General features: G+C 49.7%; 1 protein-coding gene across 5 annotated transcripts in view; it reads right to left on the bottom strand.

Annotated features, from left to right (window-relative positions):
- Positions 1 to 5,786: 5,786 nt before the first annotated feature.
- The window catches only part of DENND2B (DENN domain containing 2B), a 147,494-nt gene continuing 134,060 nt past the window's right edge, over positions 5,787 to 19,220 (bottom strand). For all 5 annotated transcript variants that reach the window (XM_072725688.1, XM_072725687.1, XM_026008301.2 and 2 more), the window contains 9 exons: positions 19,125 to 19,202; positions 18,407 to 18,547; positions 14,418 to 14,566; positions 10,528 to 10,705; positions 10,152 to 10,193; positions 9,102 to 9,213; positions 8,115 to 8,354; positions 7,168 to 7,254; positions 5,787 to 6,530 (listed from right to left, as the gene is read on the bottom strand). In XM_072725688.1, coding sequence (XP_072581789.1) covers positions 6,496 to 6,530; positions 7,168 to 7,254; positions 8,115 to 8,354; positions 9,102 to 9,213; positions 10,152 to 10,193; positions 10,528 to 10,705; positions 14,418 to 14,566; positions 18,407 to 18,547; positions 19,125 to 19,202 — 1,062 coding nt within the window. In that variant the 3' untranslated portion in view covers positions 5,787 to 6,495. The remainder of the gene's footprint in view (positions 6,531 to 7,167; positions 7,255 to 8,114; positions 8,355 to 9,101; positions 9,214 to 10,151; positions 10,194 to 10,527; positions 10,706 to 14,417; positions 14,567 to 18,406; positions 18,548 to 19,124; positions 19,203 to 19,220) is intronic.

The raw sequence follows: 19,220 nt of genomic DNA, 5'->3' as shown, positions 1-19,220 counted from the left end.
AGTGGTTTGGAATCTAAAAAGCATTTGTCAGGATTTATGTATCCCTGTGCATAGCAGTCATAATGTTCATAGAAATACATCATGAAATGCTAAATATTTTAGTCTGAAATGTATCTAGCATAGAATTTAGACCTAAAAGGCTGGAATCAGGTTTTCTAGGGTTTGTTATCTCCTACAAAACTGATGATGATCCATGCTTGTGTCAGATAAGACCTTCAGATCTCCGGGTAAATTACAGTTTACTAGTTTTTCTAGTTCTTACCAAAAATTACGAAATTTTTTTTTAGGCCCCAAATGAAAGTTGCGGTCTAGAACCCTGGCCGAAGAAATAAGATGACACTAAAAATATGACTAGGTTTAGCTTGGCAGCGTGTTTCTTTTGTGCTCTGGGGTGATCATGGGCTAGGCATCATAGCTTTCTATTGGACAAATTTCTTGTGACAACCATTAGAGGATTTTGCAGATCCGAGTATAAGGAAACTGGAGAGCAAACTTCGCTGATTGGGTTAAGAAGGTGCCAGGAAGGCTTTGCTCAGTTGGATACCCAACTGGATCATTTGAAGTTGTATCTCTGTTAATGGTCCTGACAGAGAAAGATAAAATGGGTTGTCCTTATAGTCTTTGGAGGACATAATATGGAAGCTGAGGTCCTGGATCTGAAATGGGTTATAGTTGATATTGAGAGAATAAGTGGTATAGAGTATCTTAAGATTCAGATGGGGTTTGAGCTTTTTGATCGAAACCTTCGCAGTTGTGTGTGGCTTAACCTTAGTCCGGTTTTCTTTTTAAAAAATTGAAGATTGTATGGATTAAGCAAACTGGAAGCATTTACTAAACCATTTGGACTTAACTGTGAGTGATATGGGAGCAGACAAAATCCCCTTGGTCTGATTAAGTCAAGGTAAAAATGATCCAAGCAGAGGGAAGAGCAAACACGCTAATAACCAATTTGGAAGAGTTATACTTGGGAGGTAAACTTCCTGTGGAGAATATAGTTAGGGACTGGGCCACAGTGGGAAGTAAAACAAAATGGGAAGGAGAAAGCAAAAGGATTCAGGAGATTCAATGGACAGGACTTGGCAATTGGGTGAAGTGGGGTGTGGCTGAGGCCTAAATAGTTAGGCCTGGACAGGTGGGGTATAGTGGACCATTTGTGAAAACTAGCCCCTTAATAGCTACTTTCTTTCCCAGGAATTCATTACCACCATGTAGCAGGAGTATCCATAAACCGGATGGGGTTGAGTGGGATCCTACACATTCCTGTCCTGTATGAAGGTGTAGCTGGGCATGCTGAATGTGGAAGTCCCTCATTTTAAATAGAAGATAATCCAGATGTGATGCCATCCCACCTGGCCTGGGAAGGGCAGCTTGAGCAGCCTCTTTCCAGTTTGCTCACTCAGGTCTATAGCTCATATGACCCACACGTTGATGCACATGTTAATATTGCCAGGGAAGTCAGGTGACTGATGAAAAGCCCTACTTCCATGCTGCAAATGAAGGGCACAGATCTTTTGTGACCACTTAGCTTGTCTGATGGGACCAAACACAAACCTTACATTTTAACTTAATATATTTGGGTGAAAGGGCCACTGATGAGACAGTCCACGCTTAGGAATCCAATGTTGAAGCTGCCAAGCTTTGAGTAGTCTGTCCTGTAGGCACAGGCCGGTGCTATATCATCTCTTAGTGGGTGATACGTGCTCCGGGTTAATGCAAGTCCTCCCACGTATGGGAAGCGGAGCTTTTGTTAGATTCCCCGTAACTCCGTGGTCCTCAACCATTTGTCTACCTGCCTCTTCAAACTGAAAAATGTCACTGAGCACGTCAGCCTGACGTGCTTCTTTTCTATAAGCTTGAAATGCTAAGGATAGAACTGGCCTAATGTACATGTGCTTTAAATTTTCATCCAAACCTCGGAGCTGCAGCTGCAACAGCAGTTGGAGGTATCGCACCCGACCCCATTATCAAAATCCGCTAAATCGAACTTAGGGTTTCAATTCAAATACACGCATTCTTACTTGACGGCTAGACCAAACGCAGCCCGGCCCTGGACGAACCTAAGGGCTCATCCGCTTCCTAGTCGGCCTCCGCTAGGAAGAGGAAGACCACGAGGACGGCAGCGGCCAGAACCCCGCCGAGCGCGGCGCTATCCCGGCCCCACCTCGGGACGCAATCACACAATAGCCACACGGGTCAGTCCTCGCGGAGGGCCACTTCCGGAGGGTGTGAGGTTCTGGTTCCGGGGTCACGCTGACCTTGCCCACTCCCGCGACCGGAAGCACGCTCGGCTCCGGCTCCCTCCTGGGGCTCAGTCATTTCCGGCAAGGGGCGGGGCCGGTCGGGAGGCGGAGAGACTCCCCGGCGAGGCGGGAGGTTCAACTCGGCCGGCGGCCGTGGGCGTGGGCCGCTGCGGAACTGGCGGCCGGGCGGACCTTGCAGCCCCGAGGTCGTGCTTGTTAGGCCGCGCTGACGGAAACGAGGTCTTTATACACACGTAAAAGGGGAATTTCCAGACTTCTCAGAATGAGCTTCCCTTGTCAAGAAGATGAGCGCCAACTGCGTTCACCTGCTCGTACACACAAGGAAACGTTCGGGAAGAAGGGAAAACAAGGTGAGGGAGATGTCTGTTCTTGTAGTTTGAGTTTCTTGCTTAACCAAATGCATATTACTTTATATTAAAAGGGAATATAAAGACAAAATAATTCCAAATTTACCAGTAATTTGCCAGTACCGAAAAAGTAATATTTTCTCTTGATCTAGAGTTTTCGTGACCTTTTACGTGACTCTGCCCTCACTTCCATAGGCAAATGAATTAAGATGTGTTGGAATGCATACGACCACTTAGGCTCTAGAAACGTGCTGTGCGTCACCCTTAGAATGTAAGTTCAGGTGTTATGTTTCACCCTTGGCTCTATTTTACAGCGCGTTTTTTGTTTTACTTTTATCCCCACTTTGGTCTTTTCTTAAGACTCCGTTTATGTATCTTTATAAAGAAGTCATTTTGGGTACAAGTTACAAGTCTCCATGTAAAATAAAGGATATTATTTTTAGCAAAAAATTTAACTGAGCTGTAAATATAATTAGAATGATTTGGGGGGGATCCCTAATTCCATACACCATCCAATATAAGCTGGAGTTGTATAATATAATATGGCTTTCCATAATATGGCTTTCCAAGGGCATTCTTTCAAAATACTGCCTTCAAGAAGCCCAGGCTCTTCATTTGGACAGTTTAACAGAGCATGGTTATTTAGTTTAAAAAGCATTTAGGAAGATGTAATGGGGCAGCCTGCCCTGCTCTAAGTTACAAGACGGATTAAGGAGAAAACCGAAGGCCTTAACTCCAGAATAGAGACGGGCTGACAATAGACAGTGGGGCTTCTGGTAGAGGAGACAGCATTGTTGCCCCTATGGGCCCAAGGGATGTCAGAAACGCAGTTTTTAGACACTTGTTCTCAATGATTGCAAAACCATCCTCTAGGGGGGGTAGTTTGGAAATGAATGGGGCAGTTTTTGTCACAATCATGGAGGGGAAGCAACCAAGGTTGCTAGACATCCTGCAATATGTTGATTTTAAACAACAACAAAAAAATCTAGATCTATCTCCATTTTACACATGATTAACGACCCCCCCCCCCCCCCGGCCCAGTTTTCATATACTTCTCAGTTTTCCAGGATTCCAAATGCTGTTTAAATCAGGGGAAGCTCACTGTGTTTTGCTCAGAATATTGCCAGTTGTTCAGTTCTCTGGGTCACCTGGGTGGCTCAGCCCGTTAAGCATCCGACTCATATTTTAACTCAGGTCATGATCTCAGGAATGTGAGATTGAGCCCCTCATCGGGCTCCATGCTGGGCGTGGAGTCTGCTTAAGATTTTCTCTCCCTTGCCCTCTGCCCCCACCCCTCAAAAAAGTTGTTCAACGTTCTTAACAATGGTAACACCTACTCAGGAGAATCTGAGTTGCTAATACAACACATTTTTATCTGTGCATGTGTAGCTACTGCATTCACAGTAACTCTATGTACAAATGTAAGCATCTGACCTCATTATATCATCTAGTATAGCTGTACCCAAGCATTTACATATTTAAATGCATGTTATAACAAAATACTTCCTTTTATTTCTCCCCATTTATATTAAAGTTAAGGCATGCTTAGGTAGGTTATGTTATCTACAAATTTCATTTCAGGATAGTAAAGCGGGGAGTGAGAGTATTTGCTAGGGAAAAGGAGAATGTTGGATCTGATACGTTTGAGAACTGTTTAGAGGTTGAGAGATCATGTAAAATGGAACTTGGAAAGAAGTATTGACTGCTTTTTGTCAACCCTATACCAGGCCCCCTGAACACACCCTCCTCTTATGTTCCCCCCCAAGATTTCTGTGCCTTACCCATAGTACTCACTGTATGGACCCTTGCAGCCCAACCAGACCCATTTTGTGCCAGTACTGATTTTCTGAATTAGGATGAAAGCTGTGGCCACCATAGGAGGAAGGAGTCCTTCGGGTTAATCTTAGGTAACTTAAGATTTTAAAGATACATAAAGTTTTCAAATTTTACTAAAAAAGAATTTATATCTATCTCTCTTGTGATCTGATCACATGTCTGTGAGGATTCTTTGAAGTCAAGTTTAAAAAGAGAGGGGGAGTGGGAAAAGGAAAGGAGCAAGAAATGTCATCTTCTGGAAACTATATTATTTTATTGTTAAGGAATCCACTTCTATGACTATCATGAAGCCCAGGCTGGGTTAACAGTAATAAGTCCTGGAGGTAACTACACACAACTCTGGACTTCCTGGTGATAAGCACTGTCTTCTCTCTCTACCTCAGCTGAAAACTCAGACTCCTGAGGCCTCACTCTCCACCTCCCTATTCCTGGAAGATGCCAAAGCCAACTATGTAACAGGCGTTTTCAGAAGAGAAGACGACTTTGTCTTCCCAGAACACAAGCCCTCTAACTTTGCTTTAGGAGGCAGATAGCAATCCCAAACCACAGACAGGCTGAGACCTATATGGGCTTCAACAGGAAGAGGGGAGGAGGGAAGGAAACTCAGGATAAGACTCTTATCCTACTGTTTAAGTAGGCCAGGGTGGAAGGATAGGAAAGCTTTACTCCTTGTAGAGGTTCAAATCCTGCCAGCCCCAAACTGAATTCCAATGAAGAGAGTTCTAGCATATTGCTTCATCTCTCATCTTGGAAATATTCAAGGTCTCTGTTCTGTGAAGGCCTTGGGTAGGTGAGAAACCTAAACTATCCATATTCCCTGCCCTGCTTCTCTTCTTGCTTTTCCCGGGAATATAGCAGAACTTCCTGCGTGCAAACCTGGGGTTCCAACAGGAGAAGACTATCCACAGAATGAGAGAAGACCTATCGGCAATGGGCCAGGGCTATGAGCAAGCCTGGGTTGGCTTTTGCTGAGTTTCACCTCACCAATGTCAGGATACCCAATGATATCTTAAGGGCTTCATACTAAACAGGCAAATGTTAAGTTCACCTAATGGTGGAGCCAAAAGCACTGAGCATTCTTGCCATCGCTGGGAACACTTGCATAGAGTCTGAACAAGAGGCAAGCTGAACAAGAACAATGACAAGGTATCTTCTAAGACCAGTCATACGGTTCAAGGCGGAGAACTTGATTTCAGGAGAGGTAAGTGACTCACACTGAAGCTAAACTCTTAATGAAGTACTCAATTCCCTGCATGATGATGTTTCATTCCTGATTGGCCTATCTCAGCCCATCCCCCAGATGAGAGAACTGTAGAAAATGAAGCCAAGGAACACACAGGGCTCTGGCCCCAAACAACTGTACACTGTTTATTGAGAACACCCGTAGATGGTGGGAAGGAGGGATGCCCTGTACCGCATCGTGGCCACCACTGATTGGGAGCTGGGCCCGGAGAGCACTGGCACAGCTGGGGGTGGGGAGTGGGCTTCCCATGACTCACTGACCATCACAAAGGTGGGAAGAACAAGAGGCCAGGCCCGAAAGCCTGGTACCATGCTGCACATGGGGATTGATTGGCCTTTGCCTTTCAAAAACAGGGAGATAGGGGATGGGGACTACTAGAAAAAAATAGAAACTCTAAGATTTAAAAAAAAATAGTCCTCCTGTACATAACAAGACAGCATCTGCTCTCCAGGGCCCAAGACTGGCAGCAGGGGCCTCAGGCAGGCAGGCCAGGAGCCTCCAGGGGAAGATCAGTGGTTCGGCTGAGACAGTCAGCTGCACATAATTGGCCAGTCGCCAGCACCCAGCCCCTTGGGAATATACAAATATTTACCAGATTCTCTTTGCTTGTTACAAAAAGAGATAAGAAAGCTTACAGCAGATTATTTACAAACAGTATCCTGGGATATCGTGAAGGCAGAGGTGGGCTGGCTTGGAGGGTGGGGTCTGTGGGGGCAGAGCAGCCACAGCAGCCCAGAGGGTTCCAAGCTGGCCCCTCCCCAGGCTCCAGGCTCTGCAAGGCACTGGACTCCGTTACTGGGAAAGGGGCTTAATTCTTCTTGTGGAGGAACTTCATTTTGTTGCCTGTGGGTCAGAGAGGGCAAGAGTGAGAAGGTTTCAGTATCAACTCTTGTAACAGCCCTAACCTTACTCTCAGCGAGAGACAGGGTTAGAAAGAGTGGATTTCAGCTGTGACAGATCTGATCTGAGGCAGTGAACTATGCTAGAGCTCTAATTAGGAGACTGGTATCAATCGTTTTGGGGCTATGGGCAAGCTATTTAACTTCTTTGGCCTCAATTTTCCTTTAAACTGAGATATGCTACGATTCCATGATTTAGCTGGCTGAGCTTTTTGAAGGGAGTAGAGGTTTTCAGAAAAAGGCACTCTGGCACCGCAATTTCTGTAGACCCCTTTATGCCTAGAGAAAAGCTCACTTGCCCCTAGCATCCTCATCTTCACTCAGGAAGGAGCACACAGAAAAAGATCTGATTTATGTAAGGATCTGTGGTTTCTCATAGTTCTGGAATTTGGTAAATACTGTGCTAAATGCTCTTGGAGCACTAAGCTGGGAACCTCTTCACCAGGGGATGTCTTACAGTTCTGTCTACAGCCCCAATATAAATACCCAGTGGCACTGGTTGAGAGTAGTCTTGGTACAGATACCTCAGCTACAGCTTCTTGTTCTTCTACATCTAGTTCATCAGTGACCATGTGACTTACCCAAACCTCGGAGAAACTTATTCATCCCACTCTGCTCAGTGTCTGGGAGTTCCTCTAAATACTGTTCCACTCGCTGCTCAAAGAGGCCTGGGGAAGAGGAGGAAGGGGGAAGAGAATAGTTATCGCATGAAGGGAAGGGGAGGCCTATTGGAGGGGACCATGGGCTCAGAGAAATCAAAGATCTGTTGTCACAATTTATGGGAGCATCGTATTAGAATTCATGGTCTTATCAGACATCTCACCGTGCTCACTGCTAAAGCAAGAGGCCCTCAGCACCCTGCCTCCCTGTGTGGCCCTGCTGCATTCACTGAGGCAAAGATGCTACTCCTTGTTTCAGAGCTGGGCACCTTCTCTAGTTCCTCCGAGATCACTCTATCATGTTGTTCCAAAAGGTTTGTTAGACTAAATGGACTGTATTAGTGGACAGAAGACATAATAACCCTGGGTTAGACAAAAAGATCTTGATATGATTTTTAAAAAACAGTCCTAGAGTGAGCTGAGCTGATGATATAACTAGAGACAAAGTGAGCTTCTATTCTGTATGGAGGCTTCCACCAACCTCAGAGCTGGCTCAGTCTTCTCAAGGGTTTCTCCAACCTGTGGTTCTCAGAACCCCCTAAGTTTCTCAAGTCTGCTCTTTTTCTCTGAATAAGAACGCATCTGAGGAGGGGATTGGCAACCAATGGCATGCTGCTCTTGGGTGGAGATGAGCCCTACCAGCCACATGGCTCCAGCCTGTGCACAGCCTCGTGAAGGCAGTTATTGGGCCAAGAGGAGAAGAAAGCTCCCTCAGCAGTTTCTATCAGAAGAAAGGGATATTAGGAGGCCTTGGCCCTAGCCAATACCTATGAACTTCTACACGGTGCCTAGTTATTCAGCCTTGCGAGTAGCAGACAACTTATAGAAGAGGGCCCAGAGCTCCCAGACCCAAGCTCTTCTGGCCTTACCCTTTGCCCGACACTTTCTTAGCTCCCTGTCTTGAATGAAGCCAGCAAACATCTGAGACTCCATAAAAACCTCAAGAAAACGGCGGATGCTCTTGGAGGCCACAGACTTGCGGAAGGCCTCTCGCTGAAAGGCCCTCTCTCCTTTCTCACTCTGAGTCAGGAAGAGGGAGTAGTGCCCAACAGTCTCCACAAAGAATCGGATAAACACCTCCGACACCAGCCCATTGAGGGTATTACATTCTGGAAGAGAAAAGACAAATCTTTGAGGTTCAGGTCAAGAACCTGTCATCTTCGATGTCTAACCCCAACCTCTAGCTGGTATAGTCTCCCTCTCCCCCAAGAACTTCTAGCAGAACCACACCGAAACTTTTTCTCTTGTGTTCCTGGCATGGTAACTAGCCTCCGAGCTGGAAGGTCAGAAACTGTGCTCTGCACATGGAAGCTGGCAAATATTCACTGGGTGAATGAGAGTGGAAATCAAAGACCAGAGGATCACTTTCTCCACACCCCTCACCCTTGGTGGTTTTCTTGGCTTCACAAGAAGAGGAAGTTTCCTCCATCTCCTGCAGGGGCTCATGGCAAGGCCCCTGAGGGAGGAATAACTAGTTTCCTATCAGCAGGAAGAGTCTGGTGGTTGTCAAATGTCTTTGGGTTTTCCTTCCCAAACCTCCCGAAGTAGAGAAGAATTAGAGGGAAGAAGGCAGCTTTATAGCCTGGGCCACCAAAGAAGTGCCCCCAATGTTGTTTATCTTTCTGAACTCACTCTGACAAAAATACCACAATACCTCAGACCCATTACTCCCTGAGCCCACTAGTAGTGGGGTAAGAGAATTCTAGGCTAGACGGAGACCAAAGTTCTATACCTGGAGCCCTGTCAACCAGAAGGGTCTGGTGTGTAGAAACAGGGTCCTGGTACCATGAGGCCCAGACCCAGAGTAGAGGGAGTCAGGGCCAGACCTATTTGTGGCAGAAGCAAGCCTCACTCACCATCATCGGAGTCACTGTCAGAGTCCTGGGAGATCAGTTCGTTCTTCCTCTCTAGAGCCTGCTCCAGAGCTGCCTGTAACTTCCTCGGTAACAGCGTGTCCTCGTCATCCATCTACAGGCAAACACACGGTCATCATAATCACAGGTGACACTGACTGAGCACTTACTGTGTACCAGGCCCTGTTTGAAGACCTTCAGTATATAATCCTATTCATTCCTCCCCAAAATCCTGATACTATTATCAACCTCACTTTACAATGAGAAGCTGAACACAGAGAGAGGTTAAGAAACTTGTCCAAGGTCACACAGATAATAAGCAGTGGAGGCCATGGCATTGACTGCCCAGGACCAGCACCCTGATGAAATCTCCCCAGCTCCTCCATCTCCAGCTCCAAGGTGGAAAGCAGAGCTGGCTCAGGGTAGGGAAACTGTGGCCCAGCCTGTGTCTCAGGGATGAGGCTGGGCTATCATTCCTGTCTCTGTGTTCTGGTTCTATGTCTGTACCTTGATGCCTTGTACCCAGGAAGGCACCTGTCAATGATGTACACTCCCAGAGGGTACCAGTGGGTTGTGCTCCTTAGTCGAGACCCAGCAGGATTTCCATGACTAACAGAGGCTTCCTGCAGTTGACAATGATGACTGCAAAACTTGACACTCCATCACATTCTGCCCCCCAGCAATATTTCAAGGCTGGTGTTGTCTGGTTTAGAGATGAGAACTCTGGCTCAGAGAAGTTTGGAGGCCTGTCTGACATCATGTGGCTCAAAGGTGGCAGAGCCAGACCTCAAGTGTTCAGACTTCCAGGCTGTGTTCTTTACACTCCCAACAGATGATCCCAAGCAGAAAGGCAGAACATGCTGGGGTCCAGGCTTCTTAGATCAGTTTCTCCCCAACTTTGTCTATTTGTGAATATGGAAACCAGAGAGCTCACCAAACCAACTATGAAGGTTGAGCAATGTGTATAATAGTGTCGGGTGCTCCAGAGCCTGCATCGAACAAGTACCTACTCTAGGGCAGGCCATATTCTGTGATGTCCTGCCCTGCTCTTACCTGTCGGATGAATCGGTCAGATCCTAGATTCACCATCAGTGCCTGCAAGAAAGAGTCATTAGTGGCAGTGGTGCAGGAGGTGAGCCCTTACCTGCTACAGCTTCTTGTTCTTCTACATCTAGTTCATCAGTGACCTCCCTAGGCCTCCACATTTCCTTGATTCCCAGAGTCAGACAACAGGAATAATCTTACCCAGGCATAGAGCCCCCAGGGAAAAATGTAAGAGCTGGGTAGAGAGGCCCAGGGGCCATAAGTGAGAAGATCCCAGTGGTCTTTGTCCATTCCTTTCCCCCTCTGGCCCTGCCTCCCGGGAGTACCTATTCCTCCTTCCTTCTTCTACCCCTCACCCCCCTGGTTCCCCCAGATAATGGCTCACCTCCTCCACAGGCAGCTCCTTCAGTTTGGGGAGGGAGCTGGAGAGCAGGCCAACCAGGAAGGGTGTGGGACAGCAGACGATGTCAATCATGGAGGCCGGAAGGACAGGAATGAACGTGTGCTGCCAGGAGAAGGGGTAGAGCAAGGCCACCACAGCATGGGAGCAGCTGGAAAGGGTACTGGTAGATAGATAGAGACAAAGCACCTGAGCCCAGGCCCAGCACCTCTGGGGAAGGGGTGTAAGAGCCCTGAGGCCTCAGAACATCCTTTTATAGGTTACACCTCCCAGTACAACAAAAGTGCTATTGGAGTTCAGGTCTGGATCTGACCCTGCAGACTGGTGAAGCCCCCACATTCCCACTGCTCAGGGCCTCAAGGACATTAGTACCAACCTTCTTTGGGACTCAACCTAGGAACAGACATGAAGGTACACAGCAACACTTTAACTCACAAACAACTCACATATGTACCCCCAAGGGCCACCCTCATGCACAGACAGGCCTAACCTAGTGGGGAAGCATCAGCTCAAGCCAGGAAATATGAAGGTAAGGTGAGCAAGAGCTGATCACAAATTTGTAGTGTGTAAGAGCTGAAAGGCCCTCAGAGGTCGTCTTATCGATTCTACATCTTATAGCTGGGGCCACAGATACGAAGGGTCAGTTTCATAAATGGCTGACCTGGGACACAACCAGTTGTGTCCCAGCCCAGTGTGACTTGATTACTCTGAGCCTCTATCCAACCTTTCCTCTCTGTAATTTCCCCAAAAGTGGTCTAAGGACCACTGACCAAGGTGAGGAGCCTGGCACCATTCCTATCAAGCTGAAAAAAGTGCCCACTCCCATATTTATTCTCAGGCTCCAAAAAACAGCCTCAGGTCTCAGTGGGGTCATCTGTGTCTCAGCCTAGAGGAGGCTCCAGGCCTCTAGACCCAGCAGCACTACAGTGCCGGCTATCTGGGCAGAATGACCGGTGCAAGAGGGGAGGAGGACCTCTAGGGTGCTGGTTAGAAGGTGCAGAAGTGAATGTAGACTCCCCACGTGTGTTGAGGGCAGTGTGAGGCACTGGCAAACAGGTGGCACACCCGGCTTGGACAACCCATCTGTTGGGAGGAGAATCAACGGCCCTCTCCTAGGGGCCATATTACAGATGAGGAGCAGGGCCCATAGTCAAGTTTAGTTTTAAGCTCAACTTTCCCACTCTGACCCTCTGCCTCTATTGGTCCCATCTATTAGCCATAGGAGACTTTATTAGATCGGCTCCAGCAGGGATTCTCCCCCTTTCCTGACTAATGCCCCACCAGCCAGAGAACATGGTTTTAATCCATGTCAGAAGCAAACCCCCTTTCTGTCCTGCCACCCTATGGACACCTAAGATAGTTCTGGGCCTTAAGGCAAAGACACAGATGTCCTGGCTCTGACAGCCCTTCCCCTGGAACAGCAGCTCCCCACACTGAGAGGACAGCCATCTGGAAAATATCTGGAAAAGGGCTGTCTCAGGGTTGAGGGACACACTGATCTCCACCTTCCCCTCCAATGGGCCTGGCTGTTTGGAGACAGGAAGTTTTGTATAACCCCTAGGGCTGTCAATGCAGAGCCTGTACACATATACGGTGCACTCCCCACAGGCATCAAAGCTAGACCTAGAGAGACAAAGGGATTTGTGGACAACCTAACGTGAGCAACAGAACATGGGCTGGCCAGACTCGCAGAGCCCTGACCCAGTCCAGGCCTGTGTGCCATCACTGAAGTGCCCACCCTGCCCCTCTCCAGTCACAGGCAGATCCTGAGCAGGGTGGATATCTTTTCTAAGATCCACAAGAGGCAGAACTTGAATGCTAAGCCCAGCAAAGAACACAGCCCTGGGGTACTTTTTTTCCAGAGTGGTGCAAGAGTGTGCTCAGCTGTATCAAGGGACCTATTGGAGCTGGCCTATGGGTGGGGGTAGCAAAGAGGAGTGAGGGAATGGAACCTTCCAGAAAAGGAACCTCAGGGTTTAGGCTTTGGTAGGGACACCATGGTCTGGTCAGACCAGAGCCACACTTGCTGATGGATGGTGAACACGGGTGGAGGAGAGGCAGCAGACGGGCCTCATGAAGCTGCTGTACCTGGCGGGTTCCAGCTGCCAGGCTCGGCCCCTTCCTGAGGAAGCACAAGATACACAGAACTGTGGGATACAGAAACATTGAGGCTGGGGTGGGAAGTAAGGGGCCCTTTTCATTTCTAAAGCTGGCCTTCTCTGGAAAAAGCAGCCTTGGCATTTCTTCCTCTTCCTTCTCCTTGGCCAAGGATGGGCCTGGTATTCCACCCCAGTGCTCTGTGAGAGCATTCAGGAGTCACCTTCTGCTCCTCTCAGTAGCCCCTCACACAGAAAGAAAGACTCCAGGGAGCCTGGGCCTTTTGAGGACCAACCTGAAAGAGGATTTTCCTTTTCTGCCCCTCCTATCAGCACCTGGCACACAGCAGCCAGGCTAATGAATGTCCACATGACTGAATTAATTCTACCACTTGAAAGAAACCACTTCTTCCTGTGATGGAGTCTTTGACCAAAAAAATATACATGTTGCCAAGAGCTCATCCTCTACCTGCCTATCCACCCCCCACACATACTCCATGCTACAGTTTAAATACTCGTGCCCTCCAAAATTCCTATCTTGAAATCCTAAACCCCAAGTAGGACGTGTGGCCTTTGGGAGATTCTTAGGTCATGAAGGTGGGGCCCTTGTAAATGGGATTCATGCTCTTATGAAACAGATCCTCCGAGGGACACCTGGGTGGCTCAGTGGTTGAGGGTTTCTGTCTGCCTTTGGCTCAGGGTGTGATCCCAGGGTCTGGGATCGTGTTCCGCGTCGGGCTGCCAGGAGGGAGCCTACTTCTCCCTCTGCCTATGTCTCTGCCTCTCTTTGTGTGTCTCTCATGAATAAATAAATAAAATGTTAAAAAAAAAGAAAAGAAAAGAAACAGATCCTCCGACCTGCTCACCCCTTCCACCACAGCGAGAAGGCACTGGCTATGAACCAGGAAGTGGGCCCTCACCAGAATGTATCCATGCTGGCACCCTGATCTTGGATGTCCAGCCTTTGGAACTGTGAGAAATACATTTCTATTGCTTACGAGCCACCCAGTCTGGTATTTTCCTGAAGAGACTGAGACATTTTCTTTTAAATCTTGACTGCCTAGTAGAGCTCGACACCTCCCACAACACCTCATGCTCTGTGACCCTTCTACCCCCTTCTCACAGCCACAACCAGATCTTGGCATCTGGGACTCCTCTAAAGTCATAAATGCCAACGTTTTGGACCAAGACTTGTGATCCAGCCAGCGATTTTCTCATTCCTCTTACACCAGCTCCCGTACCTCATGGGCACCTCCTGTCCCTGGACATCTTTTCCCTCTCCTAGTTTGATTGGCCAAGGTTCCCACAACCAGTCTCCTCCCGGCACCCTCAATGCCTCACCTTGTCCTTCTCCACAAGTCTCCCAGTGCCTTCCCCAGGTGATACCCAGACTGGCTCCTCCCTGGGGGCTCAGTGCTCCTCTGACCCCTAGTCAGTGCTCTTGCCCCTTCCTTACGTGGCTCTGCCTAGAGTTCATCACTCTCCTCGAACTCAACATCCCACAGATGGCCTTGCCTCCCCCTCCAGAGGAAGTGCAGCCATCAGCCAGAAATCTTACTCCACCTTTCTCCACATCAACATATTTGCATCTGCACACTCTCGGTTGGAGTGAAAGAAGAAATGTCCCATGTCTTCCTTCAGGCCAAGTCCTCCCTTGGGTTCTCAGTCCTGTCACACCAATACTACAGGAGCTGGCACATACCAGGGCTCATAAATACATGTCAGACTAATTAGTGGACGTGCCTTCCCCCCTCCTCACCTTGCCCCGCTGGGCCTTACCTGAGCTTATCTGCCACAAAAATGACCCGGCGCTCCAGCAGCAGCGAGGCAAAGATTCGGATGAGCTGGCGCACACTGAGGCAGGTAAAAAGGCACTCGAAGTCCACATGCTCCAGTCGGGAATCCATAGGCCGCCGCAGCTCTAACACCTGCAGGAGAGCGAGGGGGGAAGTGGGTCAAGACAGGCGAAATGGGTATCACTGCTGGGTCCCACACACAGTGACAGGCGGGCCATAGGCTTCTCTCCCCACCCTCTCTTTCCCAGGTTTCTAATCTACCCTACACAGCTGTGAGACCCAGGCTCCCTCTCCCCTCAGACCACAGCCCTGTGCCCACAGCACTCAGACACCTAGGCTACGAGTGAGAGGAGTAACCAGAATGTGGGGGAGGCTCTAGAAGGAAGCAGTCGATGAGCCATCTGCATCACAAGGGTGAGGAGACCACACAGCTTGCCTATGGGGTACTCCCTGCCCCCTGGCCCATCTCCCCGGGGCAAAGGTCTTGGCACCCATACTGACCAGACCCCACAAATAACTGCTGCTCCCCAGGCCATAGGAAGAGCAGCATCTCCGTATCCCTTGACTGCCATCTCTCGAGAGGCAACGCCAGTGCCCTTGTTGCCGTGTCCTCTCCCTTTCCTGCTCGAGCTTCCTTCCAGAGGTTGTGTTTGTCCTACCATTCTGACCTCTATCTCTGTCAGCCTGTCTAATCTCTGTGCCAGGGACAAGGAAAACACAAGGAAAGGGCTGGCTAGTCCACAGCCGTGCCAGGACGCAGGACTTTATCAGGGCCAGATCTAGCCGTGCTCCCTCCAAAGGGGTGGCAAGGCCACTCCCAAGGTCAGCGCTATGGCACAAAAGCCACTTCCCCGGGGCAGTCCTGAGGGTGAAGGGTAGCAACTGACCGTAGCAGTGAGAGCAGGAGGTACTGCTGATGCTCAGGCCATCCCGAAGCAGCTGTCATCGGAGCCTACCTAGAGTTCTTTTCTGGGGGCTTTTACTCCACATCATCTCACTTATTCCTCAGAGTTTAAGTAAGAGAAGTTCAAACTCCTAGCTCAATACTCATCCCTCTGGCTCCTGGAGAAGCAGCAAAATGGGTACAAGTTGCCCTAACAGTCAGTGTACACTATCTTTCCCAGCCATTGGTGGGAAACTCCTAGAAGGCCCAGTGATGAGCACAGTACTCTGTGCACACAAAACACTCAGTGAATGTGGCCTGAAGGAAACCCATACCACAATGACACAAAAGGCCTCTGTCCCCCCTCCCATCCTTGCCCCCAGAAGTCACAGTGATGCTCCCTCACACCCCGCCACCTCCAACAGGCTGCCCGCAGTCCACCAGGCTCTGCTCTGCAGCACAGCACCACATGCCTATTACCCTTGGGGTCCAGGCTCCCTTTAGGTATGAGAATTCACAGAAGCAGCCTGTGAGACTTGGGCCTCGTTGCATTCATCCCTGCCCTCAAGGATCGCAGTCCAGTGGGGCTGCCTGAGTCTAAGCAACCACAGCTGTGAGACTGATGTCAGGCAGGGAAGCCACGATTCACATCTGCACAGGGGGCCACGAGCACATAGAGGAAGGACAGCAACCCCAGCTGAGGCGGGGAGGGGCTGGGGCAGAGGCTTGGAGCACAAGATGCTTCATTTGGGCTGTCCGAGGAGAGAAGGGGAAAGTCTTCGGGGCAAAAGGAAGCAGGGTTCCAGGAGAGCAAGTAATTCAAGTCAGAGTGAGGAGAAGTGAGGCTGGTGAGGGTGGGGCCATCCCGAAGAGCCCCCAGGTTGCTGCTGGGCTTTCAGGCAGGGCCAGCCCTCATGCACCAGGCCTCTCAAGCAGACTAAAGTCCCTCCAAAGGAGGGTGGGAGACGAGAGACCAAGAGAAAGCCCAGAAATGGCAACCATGCCAATGTCAGCACCCCCAGTGCCCCCTTAGTCAGACCCTCTCCCTCTCTCGGCCACAACCAAGTCCTTTCTTCTTCCCTCTCCTAAAACCCAGCACCAACCTCCCACTCTCAGAGGATGACCTTCTTTTCCATTTTGAGAAAGCCAAAGCTATCAGATGAGAAGCCCTGGCCCTTCCTTGCCATCACACAAGGAACTGCCCGTCTCTCCCAACAGAAACCAGTCCCTCCCTGGATCCCACACCCTGCTGCCTGCTGGACCACCGTCTGACTCTCCTCCGCTCCCTCTCCTGCTTCTTTCACCCTCGGCTAGACCACTCCCACCAGCCTTCAGACAATCACCTTCAGCAAACTCCCTCCTCTCAACCACTGCCCCTTTCCCTAGCTCTCTTCACAACCAAGGCTCTGGAAGAGAAGTCCATACAGGCTGTTTCTACTTTCTCACCCCTATTCACTTCTCAACTCACTCCACTCAGGTATCTGGGGACCTTGGTCCCCGCTCCACTGAGATCCGCTCTTGCCAAGGCATCTTACCGTTTCTCACTCTGACCTCACCTGATCACCCCTTCCTTCTTAAAATGCCCCCTTCCTTGCCTTCCAAGCCACAGCCTGCTATTCCTCTGTCTTCTCACTCCTGAGGGTTGCTACTCCTCTTCTGCAAGATCCTCCAATGTTGGAGTTCCCCAGGTCCAAGGAGGACTGGGTCCAGGCTCTTTTCTCTTCCCCAGCTACACTTTTGCTACTACATGTCTTCTCCTGGGTGCCACACAGGTATCTTAAACATAACACATACAAAATCCGCCTCCCCCACCTCCTCCTCAGAGCCTGCTCCCTCTACAGGCAGCGCTCCAGCAGCTATCCTATTGCTCAAGCCAGAAAGCTAGGAGCCAGCCCTAAAATCTCCCGAACACTTATTCCATATTTCCACTCAACACAAAGTGCTTCTGATCCTCTATCTAAACTACATCTCTGGGACTCCTGGGTGGCTCAGCAGTTTAGCGCCTGCCTTCAGCCCAGGGCATGATCCTGGAGTCCCAGGATCAAGTCCCACATCAGGCTTCCTGCATGGAGCCTGCTTCTCCATCCGCCTGTGTCTTTACCCCCCTCCCTCTCTGTCTCTCATGAATAAATAATTAAAATCTTTAAAAAAAAGATTTAAAAAAATAAATAAAATAAATAAACTACATCTCAAATCCACCTACTTCTCCTCACCTTTCCCAGCACACCTTAATCCAAGCTACTATCATCTCCTGCCTGTACTACTGCAGGAGAGCCTAGCCAGTCTCCCTGTTTTCACCACAGCAGTCCAAGTGAGTTTTTAAAACTACATCTCCCATCTTCTAACCCTGCTTTAGATAAACTCCACAATCCTTACCTTGGCCTAGCAGGCATACCGTGATGTGGCCCTTGCTGTCTACCATGCTTCACTCCCCTTTCAACCATCGTCGCCTTTCTTCAGCTGCTTGTCACTATGCCATGTTCTCTCTCTACCTGGAATAACGGTTTCCCATCTAAACCCTCCTCTTTCAGTCTCTCTCCCCTCTTCATTGAGCTGACTCTACTCAACCCTAGTCACTTCCTCAGAGGAGACCTTCCTGGGGCCCGAACCTAAAGCAGATCCCCTGTTTCATGTTCTCATTCCCGTGCCTACACCTGGCACTTGAAGCATTTAGGAATTATCGACTTAGAAGCAGACATATGTATTTAATATTGGTTGCTCCCACTAGATCGTGAACTCCACAAAACAGCTGTGGCCCACTGCAACTTCATGCCTGCTCAGGGGTCTGGTGCCATCCCTGACTGACTGTGAGTACTGTTGGGAAATACCCGATGAATGAATGAAGGAGGGCAGGTGGAAAGCAGCTAAGTCCAAGCGGGTCAGGGAAGGCCCCCCAGGAGCTGCAGGGAGTTGGGCCCCCGTTACAGTTCTATCATTCGCTTTTCCAGTCCCTACTGATTAGCTACACACACATGGTGAGCAAGGAAGGGGCCGTGCTCTGCCCCTCCCAGGGGCTGCAGCCTTGGCGAGGCAGGCATTCCTCCAATCCCCATCCATAGTCTGAGGGAAGAGGCAGCAGAAATCCCTACCTCATTGCCAGCACCTGGAAGAAAGGTCTTCACTTTGATGGTTTTCCCAGGGGCAGGGAAGGGCGATTCCATTAGACTTCTCATGAAGGGATAGACCAAGGCAGCAGAGATCCCACGCCGGCGTTCCACCTCATCTAGGACCTGTGCCCACCACCAGCAGCCCAAAGAGGAAGGGTGTCAGGGCACTGCCCTTCCCTACCCTCCTGGGCAAAGAAGAGGGTGGCCTAGCCTCTGACCAACAAGGGTCAAGGGGGACAGGAGGACTGTCCCACCAGCAGCTTTACATTCTACCCTGCCTGCTTCCCTTGGCACTCGATGACTGCTCTGCTCTCTAACTCGTCCTTGCCTCACACCCAGGAGCTGGGCAAAGGAAACATTAGTTGAGAGCTGGGTCCCTGGGCACTTGGCTTCTCCAAGGGGGTCTGGTGTCTCTGTCCCCAAGGACTCTGGCTCTGCCCATGGCCCAGAGTAGACTGTGACATTGGCGGACCATGCTGGTGCAGGAGTTGGGGAGTTGCCAGCTGGCCAGATGGGGAGTCAGGCTTGGGAATAGGAGGGAGTCCAAGAGCTCCCTGTACTTGCTCTTGCATTCTCTCTCTCACACCCGCTTGCTCGTTTGTGCGCACAGGTGGTTTTCTCATCTAAGCAGGCTACAGATAATCCTAAGGGAGCTGTCAGCTGGGAAAAAGGGGAGGGAAGTAAGCCAGAGCCCTCTTACCTTGGAAAACAAGCCGAAGCAGCCAAGGCGGCTGATGACACAGTATACCTCTGGCAACCGGGGCCCTTTCCCACTTGGCTGGGTCAGGAAGAGGTA

Source organism: Vulpes vulpes, chromosome 11 (genome assembly GCF_048418805.1).
Source record: "Vulpes vulpes isolate BD-2025 chromosome 11, VulVul3, whole genome shotgun sequence".
Taxonomy (NCBI): domain Eukaryota; kingdom Metazoa; phylum Chordata; class Mammalia; order Carnivora; family Canidae; genus Vulpes; species Vulpes vulpes.
The sequence above is the reverse complement of the archived record's forward strand: the minus strand, read 5'-3'. Positions and strand labels throughout refer to the sequence as shown.